The 20038-nt window shown below is 47.5% G+C and overlaps 1 protein-coding gene across 1 annotated transcript in view; it reads left to right on the forward strand.

The window, feature by feature from the left end:
* Positions 1-20038, forward strand: part of ELP1 (elongator acetyltransferase complex subunit 1) — a 108822-nt gene that overhangs the window by 18124 nt on the left and 70660 nt on the right. Inside the window, exons 8-14 of the mRNA XM_065407068.1 lie at positions 2204-2303; positions 3684-3774; positions 4312-4435; positions 4717-4810; positions 5594-5824; positions 6198-6368; positions 12250-12340. Of these exons, the coding sequence (XP_065263140.1) occupies positions 2204-2303; positions 3684-3774; positions 4312-4435; positions 4717-4810; positions 5594-5824; positions 6198-6368; positions 12250-12340 (902 nt within the window). The remainder of the gene's footprint in view (positions 1-2203; positions 2304-3683; positions 3775-4311; positions 4436-4716; positions 4811-5593; positions 5825-6197; positions 6369-12249; positions 12341-20038) is intronic.

A 20038-nucleotide genomic window follows, 5' to 3' on the forward strand; every position in this document is an offset into this window, starting at 1 on the left:
GAGGGGAAGTCTGCGACTGGTTTGAGGTGCCCCCAGGGGGAGGTGAGGGCTGGCTGGGCAAGGAGACTGGGCCTGGAATGTGGGGAGCAGTGGAGACTGGCACTGGGACTAGGAGACAAATTGGCACAGATTGGAAAATACAGGGCAGGAAGGGGGTCAGGCTTTGGGGGAAATGGGCAGAAAGGACTTTGCCCACTAGAGAGCATGCTCCCCTCCTGAGCCCGGAATGGAGCCCAGGGTCCCTGAGTCTCATCATTTCTCTGTTGTCAGCAAATATCTGTGAAACCCACTGGCAAAGTGTCTCATCCCCCTCTAGTGGCTGGTCCCAGTGGAGGATGACAACCTACTACAGTAGAAGCTCAGAGTTACGAACACCTCGGGAATGGAGGTTGTTTGTAACTCTGAAATGTTCGTAACTCTGAACAAAAGTTTATGGTTGTTCTTTCAAGAGTTTACCACTGAACATTAACTTAATACAGCTTTGAAAGTTTATTATGCAGAAGAAAAATGCTGCTTTCCCTTTATTTTTTTAGTAGTTTATGTTTAACACAGTACTGTACTGTATTTGCTGTGTGTGTGTGTCTGCTGCTGTCTGATTGCGTACTTCTGGTTCCAAATGAAGTGTGTGGTTGACTGGTCAGTTCGTAACTCTGGTGTTCATAACTCTGAGGTTGTACTCTACTGCTAAGAGTTACTCAGCTTACGTGGCAGAGGTCTATGCTGTGGGTCTATGGTTCCAGCCCTGCTGATGGCCTGTGTGAGTGTCAAATTCAGTGCAATGTCACATGGTGGAATTTTTTTTTTCCATTTACTTTTTTAAATACTAGGAAATAACACAAACAAAACCAAGTTAAAGAAACATTAAGATGGCAAAGCACTCAAAAGTGATGAAAAGCCAGAATGAAGGATACCTGTACAGCCTTAACTCTGCTCCCTTGTGTGTCTACATTATGATACTGTCTTTAATTACATGATCACATACAGGTTTTTCCACAGGACCCCTGCCTTGTTCAGCGTACAGGATGGACAGTGGTGACTTAATGAGAGCTAGTCAATATTTTATTTTAGCCACATAATTCAATGCGTGTCCCAGGCCTTATTTTTTTTCACACTGTTTGAACTCTGCTATGAAGATACAGCCCAGGAGGAAATTCAGAATTCTTCTTTGGCACTTCATCAGCAAAGGGAGTGCTTCCCAAACATTAACAAATGTATCTTCACAGCACCCCTGTGAGATGTGCAGTATTATTGGCAATTGAGGCACAGATTAAAGCCAAAATATTCAAAAGATTCCACTAATTTTGGATGCCCAGTTTGAGACGCTTGGGGCATGACTTTTCAGCGTACATACTATTGTATAGTGCTTCATATGTTCACAGCACAGCTCCCGTTGACCTGAGTAGCAGCTGTGAGTGCTCAGCACTTCTGCAGATCAGACCCCAGGGTCTCAAGTTCAGGGTCCCAGAAAATGAGGAGCACACAGTTAGTGATTGATCACCTCTTAATGTTTTGATGTCAGTGCCTTGCCCGGCATCGCACAAGAACCCTGTGGCAGAGGGAGGGATAGAATCCTCTTCTCCAGAGTGGCATTCAACTGTTCTAACCAGAAGACCAGCCTTTCTCTTTCTGCAGTTCCCTGCCCCGTTCGCTTCACACCTTCAAACTTCTGCAGCCCATCAGACAGGGTCCCACAGACAACAGCCCCCTTCACTACACAGCCCTGGTTCATCCCTAGAGCACAGTCTGTCCTGTGCACTGAAAAAGTGAGGAGAGCTGTGGCTAAAATGGATGTGATTGTCATTAAAGGCTGTATCATAATGCAGGCGCACAAGGGGGGCAAATTAAGGTTGCATGGACAGTCTTCAGATGCATCTGAAGAAGTGGGTTTTTTACCCACGAAAGCTTATGCCCAAATAAATCTTAGTCTTTAAGGTGCCACCAGACTCCTTGTTGTTTTTGTGGATATAGACTAACACGGCTACCCCCTGAGTCTTATTACTGGCATTTCCTAACTGTTGAGTGCTTAACTTTGCCACCTTAACATTCTTTTAACACCTGTTTTTGTTGTTGTGGATGTAATAAACTACATAATGGACTTGCAAAGGGCAGGAGCAGCCAATAGCTTTCTGTAGCCAAAGGCCATTCCAGCGGCAGCCATTTCAGACTTGCACCTGATCCTTTGGTTTTTCTTGTATAACTTCAGGAAGTGCCACCTGCTTCATCCTCTGATGATGGCCGACCCCGAGTCACCTGGAGAGGAGATGGGCAGTTTGTAGCAGTGAGCGCTATTTGTCCACAGACAGGTATGGGATTAACTGATCTAGAAAACCTGCCCAGCCCCAAATTGAAGTATTTACCTATGCTGGCGTGGGAGGCTGCTATCAGTTTATCAAGATGGCAAAGCCGCCTTACTTTGTCATATTTAGTAACTGGCAATTAAAGAAAAAAGCTGAAGGTTTTTCCTTCCATTTTGGGCCTGGTTTTCAGTATAGATGGGTCTGAGTCAAACTCTGGACCTAAAACGCCCCCTGTGCAGGGAAACAGGCCCAGATTCTGACTTCACAGCTCTGCTCTTTCTCACTTTCCATTGACCTAATTGTCTGTCTCAGGCCCGTATTCAGAGATTAGCCAAGGTCAGAAATGGTGTGATGGCTATTCCACAAGAGGGGGGGTGTTTTCTGCTGCATCCTGGAAAGCAAAGCAGTGGCTAGAATTGCTGGTGTGTTTTATTTCTCCCTCTCACTCCTCCCTGTCACAGGTTAGGAGCAAACTTTTGAAACCATGCTCTTCTGAAAGCAAACCTTCCCAAACTGCTCCTCTTGCCCATTAGAAACACCCAGTTTATGTGGCTTTTGGCTTGGTTTGTAAACATATTGGGGAGTATCACTACTGGCTATCACTAACTGATACTTCACTTGTTTGGATCAAAACCTTGGGTGCTGGGTTCTGGCTGATAACACTGAGTTACAGCTATGTCCCTACACAATTGCGGTGCCAACAGAATGTCATAGCTTATACAACCAAAGTATGCAAGTTAGGCTGCCCTCTGCAGGGCCAGACCCCAGCCTCCCCCGTTTGTTATCTGGGGCAGGGTTGTGCATTCTGTCAGAACATGGAACTGCTACCAGAGAAGTTGGTCTTCCAAACAGTTTGGATTTTGACCGTCATTTATTTCAAAAGTCAGCTGGCCCCTGTTCTCATTCAGGACCTTGCACACAAGGAGTTAATGTCGCACATCAAGCTGTCTTTTAATTGTGACTGGACCAAAACTATTCAGTGCATCTCAGAATGCAAAAGAAGTCGTTTTTGGAATCGGAACTCTCAGAAATGCAAGGAAATGTGAAACTCAGAGTTATTTGGGAAGTTTGAGTATAGAATACACATGAGAAACTCCAAGCAGAAAAGAGTTATTTTCTGACGCTTTAAGCAGGAGAATGGTCACAATCAGATTGTCCAACCTTGTGCATAGTCACTCACAGCTGTGTCATAATTGTGAGCTGCACAACAATTCCAGTGACCCTGTCTGCAGCTGCCATTATCTGCGAGGGGTGCCCATACTTCACATTTGTGCTCTGGGCCTTCATGAGGAAGTTGTCCCTTTCCACCCCCACCTCACCCCACCAAAAGCAGAGGACGCTTCTCCTGAGTTTCCTGTTTCCCCCCCTTACCCTTGTCTCGTGTAGGGGCCCGGAAGGTCAGAGTGTGGAGCAGAGAGCTGGTCTTACAGTCGACAAGTGAGCCTATCCCAGGACTAGAACAAGCACTGGCCTGGAAGTGAGTAATGAGCAGCCTGCATTCCTGGTGGATGGGGTTGGGTTTTGTTCACTGGCTGTGGGGTTTCCTCAGCGTCTGTCAGAGCCTGAAGGATCCTTTCCCTCCTTTGTTTTCCTGCTTTGAGCTGCCCTCCTTCTGGTCAAACATGTAAGGAGGAAGAGCCGTTTAGAGCCAGTCATTCCTATTTCCCAGGACCGCTCCCCCTTCTGCTCAGGAGGTGAGACCAGAGCTGGCAGGAGAGGTTAGGCCCTATGTATGGTCTTATAGCAACACCATACCAGGCTGGCTCAGTTTTGGGAGGGACAGCAGCACTTATCCTCTCCTGTACTAATATTATTTCTGCAGTGGTGTTGTGAACCCTGAGTAAGGTCTGCGTGGCGGTGCAAGAGCCTTGGCTGGAGGCCTGATAAGAGCACATGCTCGGCTGCTCCTTTGGTTGTGTGCTACTGGGCAAGGGCAAGCAGCTAGATGTGTTCCTTGCCTTAAATTTGCAATCAGTTGTGGTCACTCATGCATTACCCTTACATTTGTTTTAAGGCCCTCTGGAAGCCTGGTAGCCTCCACACAGGAGAAGCCCAACAAACATGATGTTGTCTTCTTTGAGAAAAATGGTCTCCTTCACGGGGAATTCACCCTCCCGTTTCAGAAAGGCCAAGCCAAGGTAGGTGAGGGGTCCAGGCTGTCGCCCTCTGTGTATGCAGTGCTTGCTGCTACTTGATGTGGAGACCTGTCTGCCGTCTTAAATTCATGCCTGGGGGATTTCCTTGCATAAGCTTTGTAATATGTTACTGCTTTCTATTCCCTGCGATGGCGTGCTCACTTGTATGCTGTCTGGGCAAGGAGGGAGCCAACCAACATTTTTAAGCTTGAGTAAATGATTCTGACATGGTGGTCTGCCTCGTATATGGACAGAAACACCAATGAGAGACTCTGTCCCATCAGGTTAACGAGCTGCTTTGGAACTTAGACTCTACGATCCTGGCAGTTTGGTTGGAAGATCTTAAGAAAGAAAAGAACTCCAAGACAAACACCTATGGTAAGAATACTTGCAGTGTCCTGGCTGCCCCCAAGTGCACGTTAATTAGGAGGTGTGGAGAGGCGATATGCCAGAAGACATGGAGAGATTCTGCTCAGTGTTCTGAGATGCCTGTGCAAGGTCAGGAGAAACTGCACTAGTTCACTAGATTTTGCTCAGGCATTGTCCAGGCCAGCTGCTGTGGAAGCAATACCAAAGCTCACTGCCCATCAGTGGGCTTCTGAAACAGCTACACCAGTGACTGAAGATCCCAGCCCTTCATGCTAATGTCCCCTTGGGGAAAGGTCTTTTGTGGGGAAGAGGAGGGGCACAGAAGTTTTAGGTTCTTTTTGGCAAATTTTGAGGTCAGGGTTGCTTTGTTCTGGGTGCTGCACAGACACAGAAAGAGACAGCTCCTGCCCCAAGGAGCTCACCATTTTAATAGGCAAGATAGAGGTTGGGAGACAGGAAGGGTGGTTATCCCCCCTGTACAGATAGCAAAGTGACTGGGCCCTAGTCACATAGGGAGTCTGGTGGGGCAGGGATTGAACCTGGATCTCTTGTGACAAGTGTAGTGTGTTAACCCCAAAGCTAGTCTTCCTCCCTGGAGCAGAGGGTGGCTGAAGGGCTGCTGAAATAATCTTTGGTGGCGGCCATGACAGAGATAGGGCCTGAGCCACAACATTCAGCTAAAACTGCTGGATCCCCGCAAGCTGTGAATGGGGAGGGTGCGGCTGGGTGCTAGCTGTGACCTTACTGCCCCAGCCCCCATGCAGTGTGTAATGACTACATTTCTCTGTGTAGTTCAGCTCTGGACAGTAGGGAACTATCACTGGTACCTGAAGCAGAGCCTGCATTTTGGCAGCGCTGAGAAAAGCCGGCTTGTGTCACTGCTGTGGGACCCTGAGATCCCATATCGACTGCACGCTCTCTGCAGAGGATGGCACGCCCTCTGCTATGACTGGCACTGGAGCACCGACTGCAGCACTGGGGACGAGAGCCACCTTGTGGCCAACGTGGCCGTTATCGATGGAGGTGATGGTTGGAGGCCAAGATTGGAGGGGGAATGTGTTAAACGTTTGTGTGTCTGGTGTTTAGCAGGTGTCTGTCTGGGGCATTGCAATGCTTGAGTGCTACTTCTCTCACTTAGGGACATGATAAAAGACACCAGTGTGTGGGAGAGCTCCCTCCTTCAGGGCTAAATCCAAAGCCCCTCAGAGTCCACAGGAGTTGAATTAATGGGCTTTCAATAAGGGCCTCAGTGGGCAGAGCAGCCCTTCATTGTACCCCTCCCCACCCTCCAAGCCCCCTCTTCCTCTGGTAGTGTTGCTGTGTCTGTTACAGTCTGAGTCAGAGCTGGAGTTGCAGTTGGGGGATGGTGCACAGCCTGATTTTTCTGTTTCCTCAGATAAGGTGCTGGTAACGGCCTTCCAGCATTCTGTGGTGCCTCCGCCCATGTGTACCTTCCAGCTCCAGCTCCAGCAGGCGGTGAACCAGGTCGCATTCCACACAGACCCCACAAAGAGCGCAGACCTTGCTGTCCTCGACGCCAGCAACAGGATCTCCGTTTACAGAGTTGGTGTGTGTTTTCTCTTTCTCTCAGTTCCTGGGTTTGCTGGATCTCTGCTCCCTCTGTGGTCTTCTCAAGGGTGCCCTTTCAGGTCTCAGACCTCCAAGTGACATGTCTGTATGAGCAGGGACCCATGTTCCTCTCCCTCCAGATAAGGGATCTAGGCTTGCTGTCCCCTGCAGTTCACTCTTACTATCCCAGCAAGTCTGACATGAGTGCAGCACCTGTGATTCACACTCTCTCGGCACAGTGAGCAGCCAGCTTTCACAGAGCATTTATTGTATTTAGAACAGAAGAATTACAGGGCAAACAATACTAAAGCAACCATCAGTCTACCCACATGCTGGGCCTACCAGGTGTCCCCTATCTTCCCCTTCTTTCCCCCCGTGGAGACCCTGACAGGTTCCAGGGCTTTACGCTCTTCCAGCAGGGTTTACCCTCTTGGTTACAGTCTCAGGTCAGCTCAAGGATTAAATGAGGGACACTCAGTTACTTCAGGCTGACATTTTAGAACACAAGCTCTTTCTTTGTCATCTGGGCTTCTTGATCCGGGTCTGATCCAGCCTATGCAGTTCCTCCCAGGGGATGGTACTTCTCTGGAGTTGTTTGCTTGTCCCAGGATTTTAGTCTGGGAATATATTGTAGCAAAATCTCATGCCGTGGGTGAGTCAGTAACAGAAGGGTCAGGGAGGTGTCATTTGATTTGTAAAAACCTACAGAATCATAATTTCAGTGGTGTCTACCTCTGTGGTGTGGCAGAGGGGACTCGCTGACATCCCACCCACCCCCACTCCCAGCTTCATGTCTTTCAGTTGGAAATTTTGATAATAGTGTCATTGGATATGGGTCAAGTTGGGTATCTTTCGAAAGCTTTCTCCCACCATGCAATGGTACCAAGCATGACAAACCTAGAACAATCATATAGATACATATTTCAGAAAATGTTTACAAATAAACTTATTTTAATTCTACATTAACACAAGGATCCATTGCTTATGTTTTAAAAAAAAAAAAAAAAAGCAACCCTTAGTAATTCTAGGGAAGTTAACCTTTATTCATCAGTCTTCATCCATGTTGTCTCCTCTAGGGCACCACTGCTAGACACATTGTCACATTGATCCTCATCTGCGCTGCGCTTGCACATGTCCGTGTAAAGCGGGTTGCTCTCCAAACATTTGCAGGGTGGTGAGCATCTGGTCTTTGCACACATTTGATTAGCTGAAGGATTGATGTAGGAGTATGTGCTATTTCACACACAACTGGTGTAATGAATCCATCCTCAAAGATCCATCCAGGCCTGATCGGGGAGGGTAGTTCTGGATTTGCTCAGTCATCCTGGAGTTTGCTCTCTTGATAGCAGGTATAAATGCACCCCCTTGTCTGGGGCAATTTTTCTCTTTTTGTTTCTTGGAAAACATCTACCAGTGTAGCTCTGCAAGTGTTGTAATGTTGATCCTCAAATGGTAAACTCAGCATATGAACTTCTCCAGTGCATTTATGACTTCATCAGCGACTGTCTTAGCTGTACCGAGCACCTTCAAAGTGAGGAAAGAGTCTTCAGATACTGAATCAAATGGCTTCCAGTAAGATAATTTGGTCTTTCCAGCCAATCTTCCAGTAGTGTCACTAGAAATCTTGGCATAGAAACCTTGCAGTGTAGCAGGGTTTAACGGTCCGAGTGATAGGAACATGTCTCTGATGGATATACAGCGATTCTGTTCCCCAGCAGCAGGCACAAAACCAGAATCTTGTGGAAGTCTTGAGTAGCGTCTCAGAGAGAGTACTAGAGCATCTGTCTCTTATTGAAAAATATGGAGTTTGGTGGCACTGATGGCATGCAAGAAACTTTGTGTCAGCCTCCTCATGGGAACTATGAAGAAACTCCACTGAACAGTGTGAGGCGAGGCAGCAGCTTCGTTATGCCACGCAACAACAAAATTCTTGGAGCAATTCTTCACATGCTGAAGCATTTTTCCTGCAAGGTATGCTGTTAACTCATCCTTCTTGTGAGTATGAGATGGTACATTGTGACATTGGAGATGTTCTTGGAGTCAGTGATTTTTGCATTGGACAGGTGCAATGCCACGGAGTCTACTTTCTGGTGATATTTGTAATTAATTCCTTTGCATACTCATCAAACAGGAGATGGACTTCGTTATAGGTCCAGTATTTTCCCTGTAGTCTCATAATGAAGTGTTCAGCCAAATCTTGGCAGGTGTTATGTTTCTAGTTTGCGAGTTTTTACCTCAGCCACACCATCTATGTTTGCTGTGTTGTAAAGTCTCTATTGGCGTAAGGTTCCGGTCCCTTTGTCAGTAGGTGCTGGATTAGGAAGACCATGCAAAATGACCATAAGTTTGCTTTTTGCCTGGCACATATGCATTGTTCCGTCGCATTCGAACATCGATAGTGCTACCATGAAGAACTCAGACTTTCCCAAAATCTCACATAGATCAACATCATACTGAGATCTGGACACAACCAGGAGACGAACAATCCATGATCTGTCTGAGATTAGCTCTGTACTGATCCCTGCCACCTTCACTCTGACTTTTTTCTTTGCATTTGAGCACAGGTTTCATCTGTTCTTCTTGTTTGGATTCCATAGATTGATGGAGCCTGGGATAATTCTTTTGGTTTTGAAGGTTTCATACAAGTCATGGCTAAGGCTAAGATTTTGTCACGGATGTTTTTAGTAAAAGTCATGGCAATAAACAAAAATTCACGAAAGCCCATGACCTGTGTCTGACTTTCACTAAAAATAGCCCTGACAAAATGGGGAGGTGGGTTCAGCTCAGCACCCACTGTTGCTGGGGCTCTGGTGTCTCCCGCCGCTTGGTGAGTGGGAGCTCCAGGGTCCCCCTCCCCACGCGTCAGCTGAGCAGCTCTGGGGGGGCCCCACCACCTGTGGCAGCAGGGAGCTCTGGGGGTTCCCTCCCACCTGCAGCAATTGGGAGCTCTGTGGTCCCCCACCTCCTCTGGAAGCTGGGCTACTGCAGGGTCCCCTCACACACCCCCATGGCATCAGGGAGCTCTGGTGGTCCCCCAGCTGTGGCTGGGCAGCTGTGGGGTCCCCCCACTAGGGTGGAGGTGGAGGGCTGGCTTGGAGCTCCAGCCCCGGGGCAGAAAATGTCACTGAGGTCAATGGAAGTCACGGATTCTGTGACTTGCGTGACCTCTGTGACATAATCGTTGTCTTAGTCATGTCCCAAAGTATCCATTCAGCTGACATCTTAACAACCTCATCCCTGAGGACTGTTTTCGTTATGATATTAATGAGCTCCTGTAGGTCATCCATTGTGTATCCATGAAACTCCTATGTACTGCAGGACAAAATGCTTTTCTGTAAAAATTTAGCAGTTGCAGTCTTCATATTACTGTTGACATCAGCCTTTTTTCTTTGGATAGCGCCACAACTTTTGCAGCTTTTAAGGATATGCGCTATGATTCACATCTATGTGAAGGATTACTACAAACCATGTCCATATCCCACAGTTCATCTTCAAGAAGTGCTTCCAGAGCCTTTTGGCTAAGTGTTTGTTCCTCTTCAGTCCCATTCAGAGCAACTGTTTCTCTGTACTTAGCCTCTAGATTGGCCATCGCCACTATTTTCCTACCCATTACAGCTTCTGCAAGGCAATTCATGAACAATTTGAACTGCACAGTTTGCAGGAGTAAAATCCTATTTGCTTCTGTTGCTATTCCCTTTAGATGCAGCACATGACACATATTCTTGGTGCATCACTGTATGTGATATGCAATGTCGTGTGTGGGTGTCTTTTGGGTCATTGCACTCATTTAACTTTACTTTCCGTGGGACTTTCTCGCTGACTGCTTCATGCGGTTTCTCACCTGTCGCACATATTGTAACTCTGCTTAATGGATGCTTTCAGGCTTATGGCAGAAGCAGCAAGTGTTGTTCTCAAAACACATTCCATGGCTAGTATAAGGCAAGTCTCACCTACAGTTGGCCCTTGTCCTGTACTTCCTCTCCAATCTTGCCAAATTCAGTTTAAGTGCACTTCCGATAGCGTGTATGGTCCCTGCAAGCATTGTGTTTAGGTATTCTCCAAAGATTCAGCTACTCTCCCCATTGATGCCTAAAAATGATCAAGACCAAAGTAAAAACAAGTATTTTGTAATAAATTGCTTTGGAATTGTAATGAATTATGTGATGTAACTATGTGGGTACTAAGTATCAGAGGGGTAGCCGTGTTAGTCTGGATCTGTAAAAAGCAACAAACATGTGTCTGACGAAGTGGACATTCACCCACGAAAGCTTATGCTCCAATACATCTGTTAGTCTTTAAGGTGCCACAGGACTCTTTGTTGCTTTATGTGGGTACTGTTTGCAGATGCAGGCCAGTAATTATTGCCTGGATACTGACATCTTAACCAATGCCTCATTGCCATTCATAATAGATAAACAAAACTGATAATCAGTACCACTGACCTGCTTCATTTTTGGCGATGATGGCAAATCAACCTGAAGCACTCCTTTCATTTATAGTAATCTGTAACATTAAAAAAATTAATCAGGTATCATGTTTTGAGCGTTTAGCTGATAACACTGTACTGTCAGTCGAAGGCCACAATTTAGCTTTGAGTGCTGTGTGTTAGGCCTGTGTTTAAAAATCCAATTTTTAATTATTCTTTAATGTTTTCATGCATATATATCTGCATAATTGTTCTAGGTTTGTCATGTTTGGTACCATAGTATTTGAGCGAGAAAGGGCTTTTGAATGATACCAAGTCAACCCATTTCTGATTACACTGTATTATCAAAATTTCCACCAGTCCAAGGACCTGGAGCTGGGAGCCAGACGGCACCAAGTCTCTGGTGCCATACTACGGAGGACGACACCATTGGAATTATGATTCTGTAGATTGTTACGAATCAAATGACACCTCTCTTACCTTTCTATCGCTAACTCACCCATGGAATTTCACATGCTCCCAATAATTACTCTCCACTGATTTTTAGCTCCTGGAGGAAGCTTGGCAATGGTGCCTCATGTAGCTAGAATACAATCCCCAGCTCACAAGAATACAGATCACATTTCTAGATACACAAGTTAATGAATATCTCCTATGCCCACAGCATCCGGCACATCTCACAATAATTGTCTTTTGAAGTTTCCATACTTCCAGGGTCTCATATCTGCCACCTTCTGCATATCGTACTCCATGCCTGGCCCTAGGCATGCTCCTCCCTCTGTGTGAGCTGTGCGGAGTGACGCTGGTGCTTGCAGATCAGCCTGACGCACAGAACTTTCACTCTCAAATGCCGAGGCCTCAGACGCGGCCCCAGCCTTGTACCTATGGCCTCGTAGTTGATGGGAGGCTTGCATGACAAGCAAACCCTGTGTTTAACACCATTCTAGCTGGATGCCATCTCTGGTGACTCCTTGCTGAAGCAATAGCATCTGCACGTGAGTTTGTTGTGTGGCCTGTTCCCCCTTTTCTTGCAGAATGCTGTGAGGCAGAATGCATGGCTGCCAGGATTGGTTTGGCATCCTTGTCCTGAAGATGGCTGGGATCCCATGGCAAAGGCCCCTCAGCCCTAGTTCAATGTAGGATCGGTCCCTCGTGGACAGCCCATTGAACAGCACAGCTGTCAGTCTGCTGAGCGATAGGAGGGCTCCCCCCACTCCTCCAGGAAGGCTGTCACCTGTTTTCGGTTTCATGCTGCACACTTAAGAGTATGACTCTTGCTGTGCACAAGTGAGAGTTACAGAGGCAGTTGATGTAGACGAGAAAGCATCATGAAAAGGCCACTGCACGTTGAATTGCCCTCAGTAATGATTAGATTGGAAGCAATGTATTTTGCAAGTCTTTCGTGGTTGTGCTTGAAGGGTGCGCTAACATGCCTGTATGCTCCATTTGCCAGGTGACGGCACTGTGAAAGACCCCACTGTTACATTGGGAGGAAGTGGATTTAAAGCTTCTGTGGAAACACCTCATCTGGAAAAAACCTACAGGTACTGCAGGCCTATTGTGCGTTCTGGGAAACAGGGCCCGGGGCTGTATATAGGCAGTGGCTGACTGCTGGGTGAGAGGTGCCTCCTGCTTAGCTTAAGGGCCCTTGTTCCTGCTATACAGGGACTCTTGGCCTCAACTGACAGTAAGGAAGCACAAACGAAGCCCTGGCCGGGCAGTGTGGCACCCTCTCTCCCGGGGTGGCTGGTTTGGGACGGAGCTCTGCCGGCTAGCAGGGGCTGTGACCATCTCCAGGGTCTTAGCTTTTAGCACGGGAAGAAACACCACGTTCTGGCACCCCTAGCAACAGACTTTGTCATGCCACAGGCCGTGCTTGCCTCCCCAGGGATGCGGGCAGTGGAGGAATGAGGTGCACTAGTGAAAGGCTGCTTGTGCTGGAAGGCCAGTGAGTGCTTCAGCCCTCCCCCCCGTGCTCTCACACACCAAGCCCAGCCGACTGGGCAGGTGAGTCCCACTTTGGGGAGGCAGACAGCTCCCTAGGCACATGGCATGGATGCCAGATGCACCACCTTAGGTTAAAAGTGTGTGCTACAGATCAGTCAGCCTGGAGTATGACTATATCCTTTACTCTGATCGCCCGCATGTGCCGTTCTTCGAGTGACTGCATGTGTCCATTCCGCTTCTGGTGTGTGTGCACTCAGGACACCAGTGTCAGAGATTTGTCCTTTAGCAGTACCCATTGAGGTGATGCATGTGCCCTCTGCTGCCTCGTGCTGCTGTGCAGTCATATAAAAGGTGGACCTGATTCCCCTCAGTTCCTTCTTACTGTCCATGGTTGGTTGTCTGCGCATGTTAGCTTCTTCTTCGAGCGCTTGTTCATGTCCATTCCATCCAGCTGTGTGTGCGCGCATGTGCAGGGTAGCAGGATTTTTTTCCCATAGCAGCCTCCGTTGGGTCGGCCTGGGCACCCCCTGGAGTCTTGCCCTCATGGCGCCCACTGTAGAGCCCTGCCAACCTGCCACCCCCTCAGTTGCTTCTTACCGCCAGTGACGGTACGCTGGAACTGTGACTTTGCACTCCATACATGGAGTTTATGGAAATATGTTTATAAGTGTGAATATGATGGAACTGGAATATGCTTTATGCAAAAGGTCTCTTGTAAGGTATAATTGCAAAGCTTAGGATCTACCCATTTGTGTGTTCATCCCATTTGTTTGCATGTATTATTTCTATGTCTGGAGTTAGGAGAATAAGATATATACACTTGTATTACTGAGGTAAACATGTTAAGTGGAAGCCATTAAGGGTGCTTCAAAATCAATCACCTGTAAATGGCTCTGTTTACTTGCAAATCTTCTGGGGTAGTTGCCGACCAGCCCTGGAAGAATGGAGACTAGGGGTCTCACAGGACACGTGACCATGTCACATGATACTGGAATCCATTTTAAATCTGGTGCTTTTCCATTTAGGAGGGGTGGGGACCCAGAGAGACAAAGGATTCCTGCCTTGGGTCAAAGCTATAAAAGGGGATGGAACAGAACAAAGGGGGCTGCAGTCATGAGAAAACCCCTAGTTACCACCTGAGCTGGAACTAACAAGAACTGTACCAAGGGAAAGGATTGGGCCCAGACTAAGAAGGAGTCTTGTAGGAAACCCTCCACGAGAGCCACCTACCTTGCCAAGTGGAAGATATTTTCAATCTGGTCGGTGCAGCACCGTTCATCCCCAACGCTCGCCTCTGTGCCATTTATTAGACCATCTCAAGCAGCAGGGGCTGTCCATGTCATCAATAAGGGTTCACTTGGCCACCATCTCGGCCTTCCACCCAGGTGCAGAGGGCCGCTCGGTCTTTACTAACCCTATGATCAGCCGCTTCCTTAAAGGTCTCGACAGCCTATCCTGGCTTGGGACTGCAATCTGGTCCTTTCCAGACTTATGGGACCCCCCTTTGAACCTTTGGCGACATGCTCCCTGCTCTCTCTCTCATGCAAGGTAGCGTTTCTGGTAGCGATAACCTCAGCCAGAAGGGTGTCTGAGCTCAAGGCACTGACATTAGAGCCCCCTTACATGGTGCTCTATAAGGACAAGGTTCAGCTCAGGCCTCACCCAGCCTTCCTCCCAGAGCTGTCTCCCAGTTTCACATCAACCAGGACATCTTCCTCCCAGTGTTCTATCCTAAGCCACACTCAAGCGGCAGAGAGCAGAGGCTTCACTCGTTGGTTGTCCGCAGGGCACTAGCCTTCTACATCCAGAGAATGAAGCCGTTCTGAAAGTCTGTCCAGTTATTCGTGGCAGTGGCGGACAGAATGAAAGGTCTTCCTGTCTCCTCTCAACGTATCTCGTCATGGATCACGCTCTGCATCCATGAGTGCTACAACCTGACGAAGGTGCCTGCTCCTCTGATCACTGCGCACCAGGGCCCAGGCCTCTTCAACAGCGTTCCTGGCGCAGGTTCCCACCCAGGAAATCTGCAGAGCAGCGACATGGTCCTCCATACACACTTTCACCATGCACTATGCGATCACCCAGCAGGCCAGAAACGATGCGGCCTTTGGAAGGGCAGTGCTCCAATCAGTGGATGACTCCAACCCCACCTCCTGAACTTGGGCTTGTGAGTCACCTGTTTGGAATGGACACGAACAAGCACTCTAAGAAGAAAAAATGGTTACAGTTACGAGAAGGTGATAACCATTTTTTTCAATGAGAATTTTTCCCTTTCATGGAGTTAATATATGGAGATACACCTATCTCGTAGAACTGGAAGGAACCCTGAAAGGTCATCGAGTCCAGCCCCCTGTCTTCACTAGCAGGACCAAGTACTGATTTTGCCCCAGATCCCTAAGTGGCCCCCTCAAGGATTTAACTCACAACCCTGGGTTTAGCAGGCCAATGCTCAAACCACTGAGCTATCCCTCCCCCCCATATACAAGTTTTATTCATAGATTCATAGATTCTAGGACTGGAAGGGACCTCGAGAGGTCATTGAGTCCAGTCCCCTGCCCGCATGGCAGGACCAAATACTGTCTAGACCATCCCTGACAGACATTTATCTAACCTACTCTTAAATATCTCCAGAGATGGAGATTCCACAACCTCCCTAGGCAATTTATTCCAGTGTTTAACCACCCTGACAGTTAGGAACTTTTTCCTAATGTCCAACCTAGACCTCCCTTGCTGCAGTTTAAGCCCATTGCTTCTTGTTCTATCCTCAGAGGCTAAGGTGAACAAGTTTTCTCCCTCCTCCTTATGACACCCTTTTAGATACCTGAAAACTGCTATCATGTCCCCTCTCAGTCTTCTCTTTTCCAAACTAAACAAACCCAATTCTTTCAGCCTTCCTTCATAGGTCATGTTCTCAAGACCTTTAATCATTCTTGTTGCTCTTCTCTGGACCCTTTCCAATTTCTCCACATCTTTCTTGAAATGCGGTGCCCAGAACTGGACACAATACTCCAGCTGAGGCCTAACCAGAGCAGAGTAGAACGGAAGAATGACTTCTCGGTTCTTGCTCACAACACACCTGTTAATACATCCCAGAATCATGTTTGCTTTTTTTGCAACAGCATCACACTGTTGACTCATATTTAGCTTGTGGTCCACTATAACCCCTAGATCCCTTTCTGCCGTACTCCTTCCTAGACAGTCTCTTCCCATTCTGTATGTGTGAAACTGATTTTTTCTTCCTAAGTGGAGCACTTTGCATTGTCTTTGTTAAACTTCATCCTGTTTAACTCAGACCATTTCTCCAATTTGTCCAGATCATTTTGAATTATGACCCTGTCCTCCAAAGCAGTTGCAATCCCTCCCAGTTTGGTGTCATCCGCAAACTTAATAAGCGTACTTTCTATGCCAATATCTAAGTCGTTAATGAAGATATTGAACAGAGCCGGTCCCAAAACAGACCCCTGCGGAACCCCACTCGTTATGCCTTTCCAGCAGGATTGGGAACTATTAATAACAACTCTCTGAGTACGGTTATCCAGCCAGTTATGCACCCACCTTATAGTAGCCCCATCTAAATTGTATTTGCCTAGTTTGTCGATAAGAATATCATGCGAGACCGTATCAAATGCCTTACTAAAGTCTAGGTATACCACATCCACAGCTTCTCCCTTATCCACAAGACTTGTTATCCTATCAAAGAAAGCTATCAGATTGGTTTGACATGATTTGTTCTTTACAAATCCATGCTGGCTGTTCCCTATCACCTTACCACCTTCCAAGTGTTTGCAGATGATTTCCTTAATTACTTGCTCCATTATCTTCCCTGGCACAGAAGTTAAACTAACTGGTCTGTAGTTTCCTGGGTTGTTTTTATTTCCCTTTTTATAGATGGGCACTATATTTGCCCTTTTCCAGTCTTCTGGAATCTCTCCCGTCTCCCATGATTTTCCAAAGATAATAGCTAGAGGCTCAGATACCTCCTCTATTAGCTCCTTGAGTATTCTAGGATGCATTTCATCAGGCCCTGGTGACTTGCAGGCATCTAACTTTTCTAAGTGATTTTTAACTTGTTCTTTTTTTATTTTATCTGCTAAACCTACCCCCTTCCCATTAGCATTCACTGTTAGGCATTCCTTCAGACTTCTCGGTGAAGACCGAAACAAAGAAGTCATTAAGCATCTCTGCCATTTCCAAGTTTCCTGTTACTGTTTCTCCCTCTTCACTAAGCAGTGGGCCTACCCTGTCTTTGGTCTTCCTCTTGCTTCTAATGTATTGATAAAAAGTCTTCTTGTTCCCCTTTATTCCCGTAGCTAGTTTGAGCTCATTTTGTGCCTTTGCCTTTCTAATCTTGCCCCTGCATTCCTGTGTTGTTTGCCTATATTCATCCTTTGTAATCTGTCCTAGTTTCCATTTTTTGTATGACTCCTTTTTATTTTTTAGATCATGCAAGATCTCGTGGTTAAGCCAAGGTGGTCTTTTGCCACATTTTCTATCTTTCCTAACCAGCGGAATAGCTTGCTTTTGGGCCCTTAATAGTGTCCCTTTGAAAAACTGCCAACTCTCCTCAGTTGTTTTTCCCCTCAGTCTTGATTCCCATGGGTTGTCTCTCTTGCATATAGTTGGTACTCGTTTTTGTAAATTTATAGTTGATTTAGTTAGGTTTCATTTTCTTAATTGCTTTGTAGTCTACTAGAATGGTCAGTCCTCACTTGTGGGTGCTGACGCCCAGTACCAGGGAATGCCTCATTCTTGGGGCTTTAGTCCTTGCACTGTTGGCAGGAAATCCAGGCCAGTGAGTGACCCTCATTCTCAGTGTTTAAAGTGCCTTGGCGAGGGTCATGTCTGTAACAGGTGCCCCAAACTAGAAAGGATAGGGATGGGTCACCTCTTTGCGGAGGCAGCCCTGCGTCCGTGTTCGGAGCCTGCTCGCTCAGGGCAGGCACAGAGTCTACTTCTGTTAGGAGCGCTCCTCCAGACATTGTAGGGTCTTGATACTACTCTCCCAGTACCGAGGAAAAAAACACTGGCATGGTGCTTCGAAGTACTCATCTTGCAAGAGATTGAGGTTCCCAGCTCCTTCGACCAGGATACAAGGGAGGGTGTCCTCGGAGAGGAAGTACTTGTTGGTGCCAATTGCACCTCAAGCGGGGTTGTCAACTCCAGCACCAAGCCCTGTGCCTCTGAAACCAACCACTGCTGGAGTACCATCCCACTCTGCGGCACTGAACCCTTAGACACAAGGACAGAAGCATCGGGGAATCTCTCTGTGCTGATAATGGACAGTCTTGCACCTCCTTATCTGGTGCCATCAAGAGGCAAGCCTAAGATGCTTTCTTCGGTATTGTCATCTCTTGAGTCTTGATGGCGGTCCTTGGCACCGAGAAGTACTGTGTCCTCCTGGTCAGGTGACTTGGACTCATTTTCAGAATCAGAGATTGGCTCATATGTGTCTCGATCTAGAGAGAGGTGACGTCACTCTCCATCTAGGCGTTTTCGCCCTTGGTATACAGCAGAGATTCCACATTGGTCGAGGGACGTGGATCCTTGGTCTGGAAGAGGTTGGGGTCTAATGCCCTACCAGTGGCCATACTGGAGCCTCTGAGGGTTTCCTCCCACCACTAGCTCCTCCCTCCAGGTCCCCAAGTAGACACCAGGATAGTCTGTGAGATGGCATGTGAGGCCACCCTCGGTACGGGGTTGGGTGCCGAGCAGCAGCCCCAGCAGGAAGGGTGCCCCAGCAGGATCTCTATCAGAGAAGTTAAGGAAGGTACCATCTCAACTTGCTCTGTGTTCCTCCTCCTCCTCCCTGGTGGTGTCCAGTGTGTCCTCACCTCTTCAGGATGATTACAGGGCATATCAGGACCTGTTGCAGAAGGTGGTTTCCTCTCTGGACATACAAGTGGAGGTAGTTTAGGAGAGCTCACATTGATTGGTGGATATTTTGGGTTCAATAGAGCCCTCTTGATGAGCCCTCCTCATTAACGAGGCCATTCTGGAGTCCACAGAGGTTTTGAGGCAAACACCGCCTTCTCTACCACCGATGGCCCAAAGGACTGAGGAGGAGGTCTCATGTCCCCTCGTGGGAAATTGAGCGTTTGTACAACTCCAACGCCCCCTTAGGGTTTTTGTGGTCTCAGCTGTGATCAAGAGCGCATCGGGCAACCTGTTTCTACCCCAAAGTCGAGAGAGGCAAAGAAACTCTCTCTTCACTAGAAAAATTTATTCTGTTGCTAGGCTGCAGTTTCGTATTTCAAACCAGCAAGCCTTGCTGGGGAGATGAGAACATTGCCCCAGTGGAAGAAATCTTAAGTTTGTAGACAAGTTACTTGAGATGCCAGACAAGAGTTTCTGGCAGTAGTGGACAAGGGGAAACTGTTTCCTTGGACCTTTCTCCAGGCTGCTTTGCATGGGACAGACTGCGGCCAGGGCCATGGGCCTCTGCTGTCACAATGTGTACGTGTTCATGGCTTCAGTCATCAGGTCTTCCTCTGGAGGTCCAGCAGACTATTGGGTATCTCTCCATTGAGGGACTGACCCTATTTTCCCAGCAGACTGATAAGCATCACAGTTGCAAGGACTCCAAGGCTATGCTGAAGTTTTTGCGGTTTATACTCCACTCTCTAAAAAGCAATTCTGCCATCAGTCATTCCACTGTTACCAGCCCTTTACACCGTAGCAACCTGTCCAGACTAGGAGGAAAAGGAAGAGTCATAGGAGGAGACCTCCACCTCCTCACTTCTCATCTGCTTGTCCAGACAGCGTGGAAATGCAAAGCAGTCTGATTCTTTTGTTGAAGACAGCTTACCAGTTTGCCTTGCAGCAGCTTCTCCTGTTCCTGTTGTTTCCAATCAGTTATTTGAGAGGCCACTCTCACAGGACGTCCTCCTTTGGGAAGTCCAGTCTCTCTTGCTATTGGGAACCATAGAGAAGATCCCTTATCTCCACAGAGGGAAAGGATTTTATTCATGCTGCTTCCTAATTCCAAAGGCAAAAGGAAGGCTCAAACCCACCTGAGAAAGCTGATCAAATATGCAAGGAATTTTGCATGGTCACCCTAGCATCCATTATTCCCTCCTTGGATCCCAGTGACTAGTATGCTGCCCTTGACTTGAGGGATTCGTATTTCCATGTGTCAATCCATCAAAGCCACAGGAGATTCCTCAGATTTATGGTCAGTTTACATTCCTGACTGTTGGCCTGTCCGCGGCCCTGTGAGTGTTCACAAAATGCATGGTGGTCTGCGTTCCTAAGGAAAACAGGAGTTCTGCTGTTTTCCATACCTGGACCACTGGTTG

The sequence above is a fragment of the Emys orbicularis genome, chromosome 6 (genome assembly GCF_028017835.1).
Source record: "Emys orbicularis isolate rEmyOrb1 chromosome 6, rEmyOrb1.hap1, whole genome shotgun sequence".
Lineage (NCBI taxonomy): Eukaryota > Metazoa > Chordata > Testudines > Emydidae > Emys > Emys orbicularis.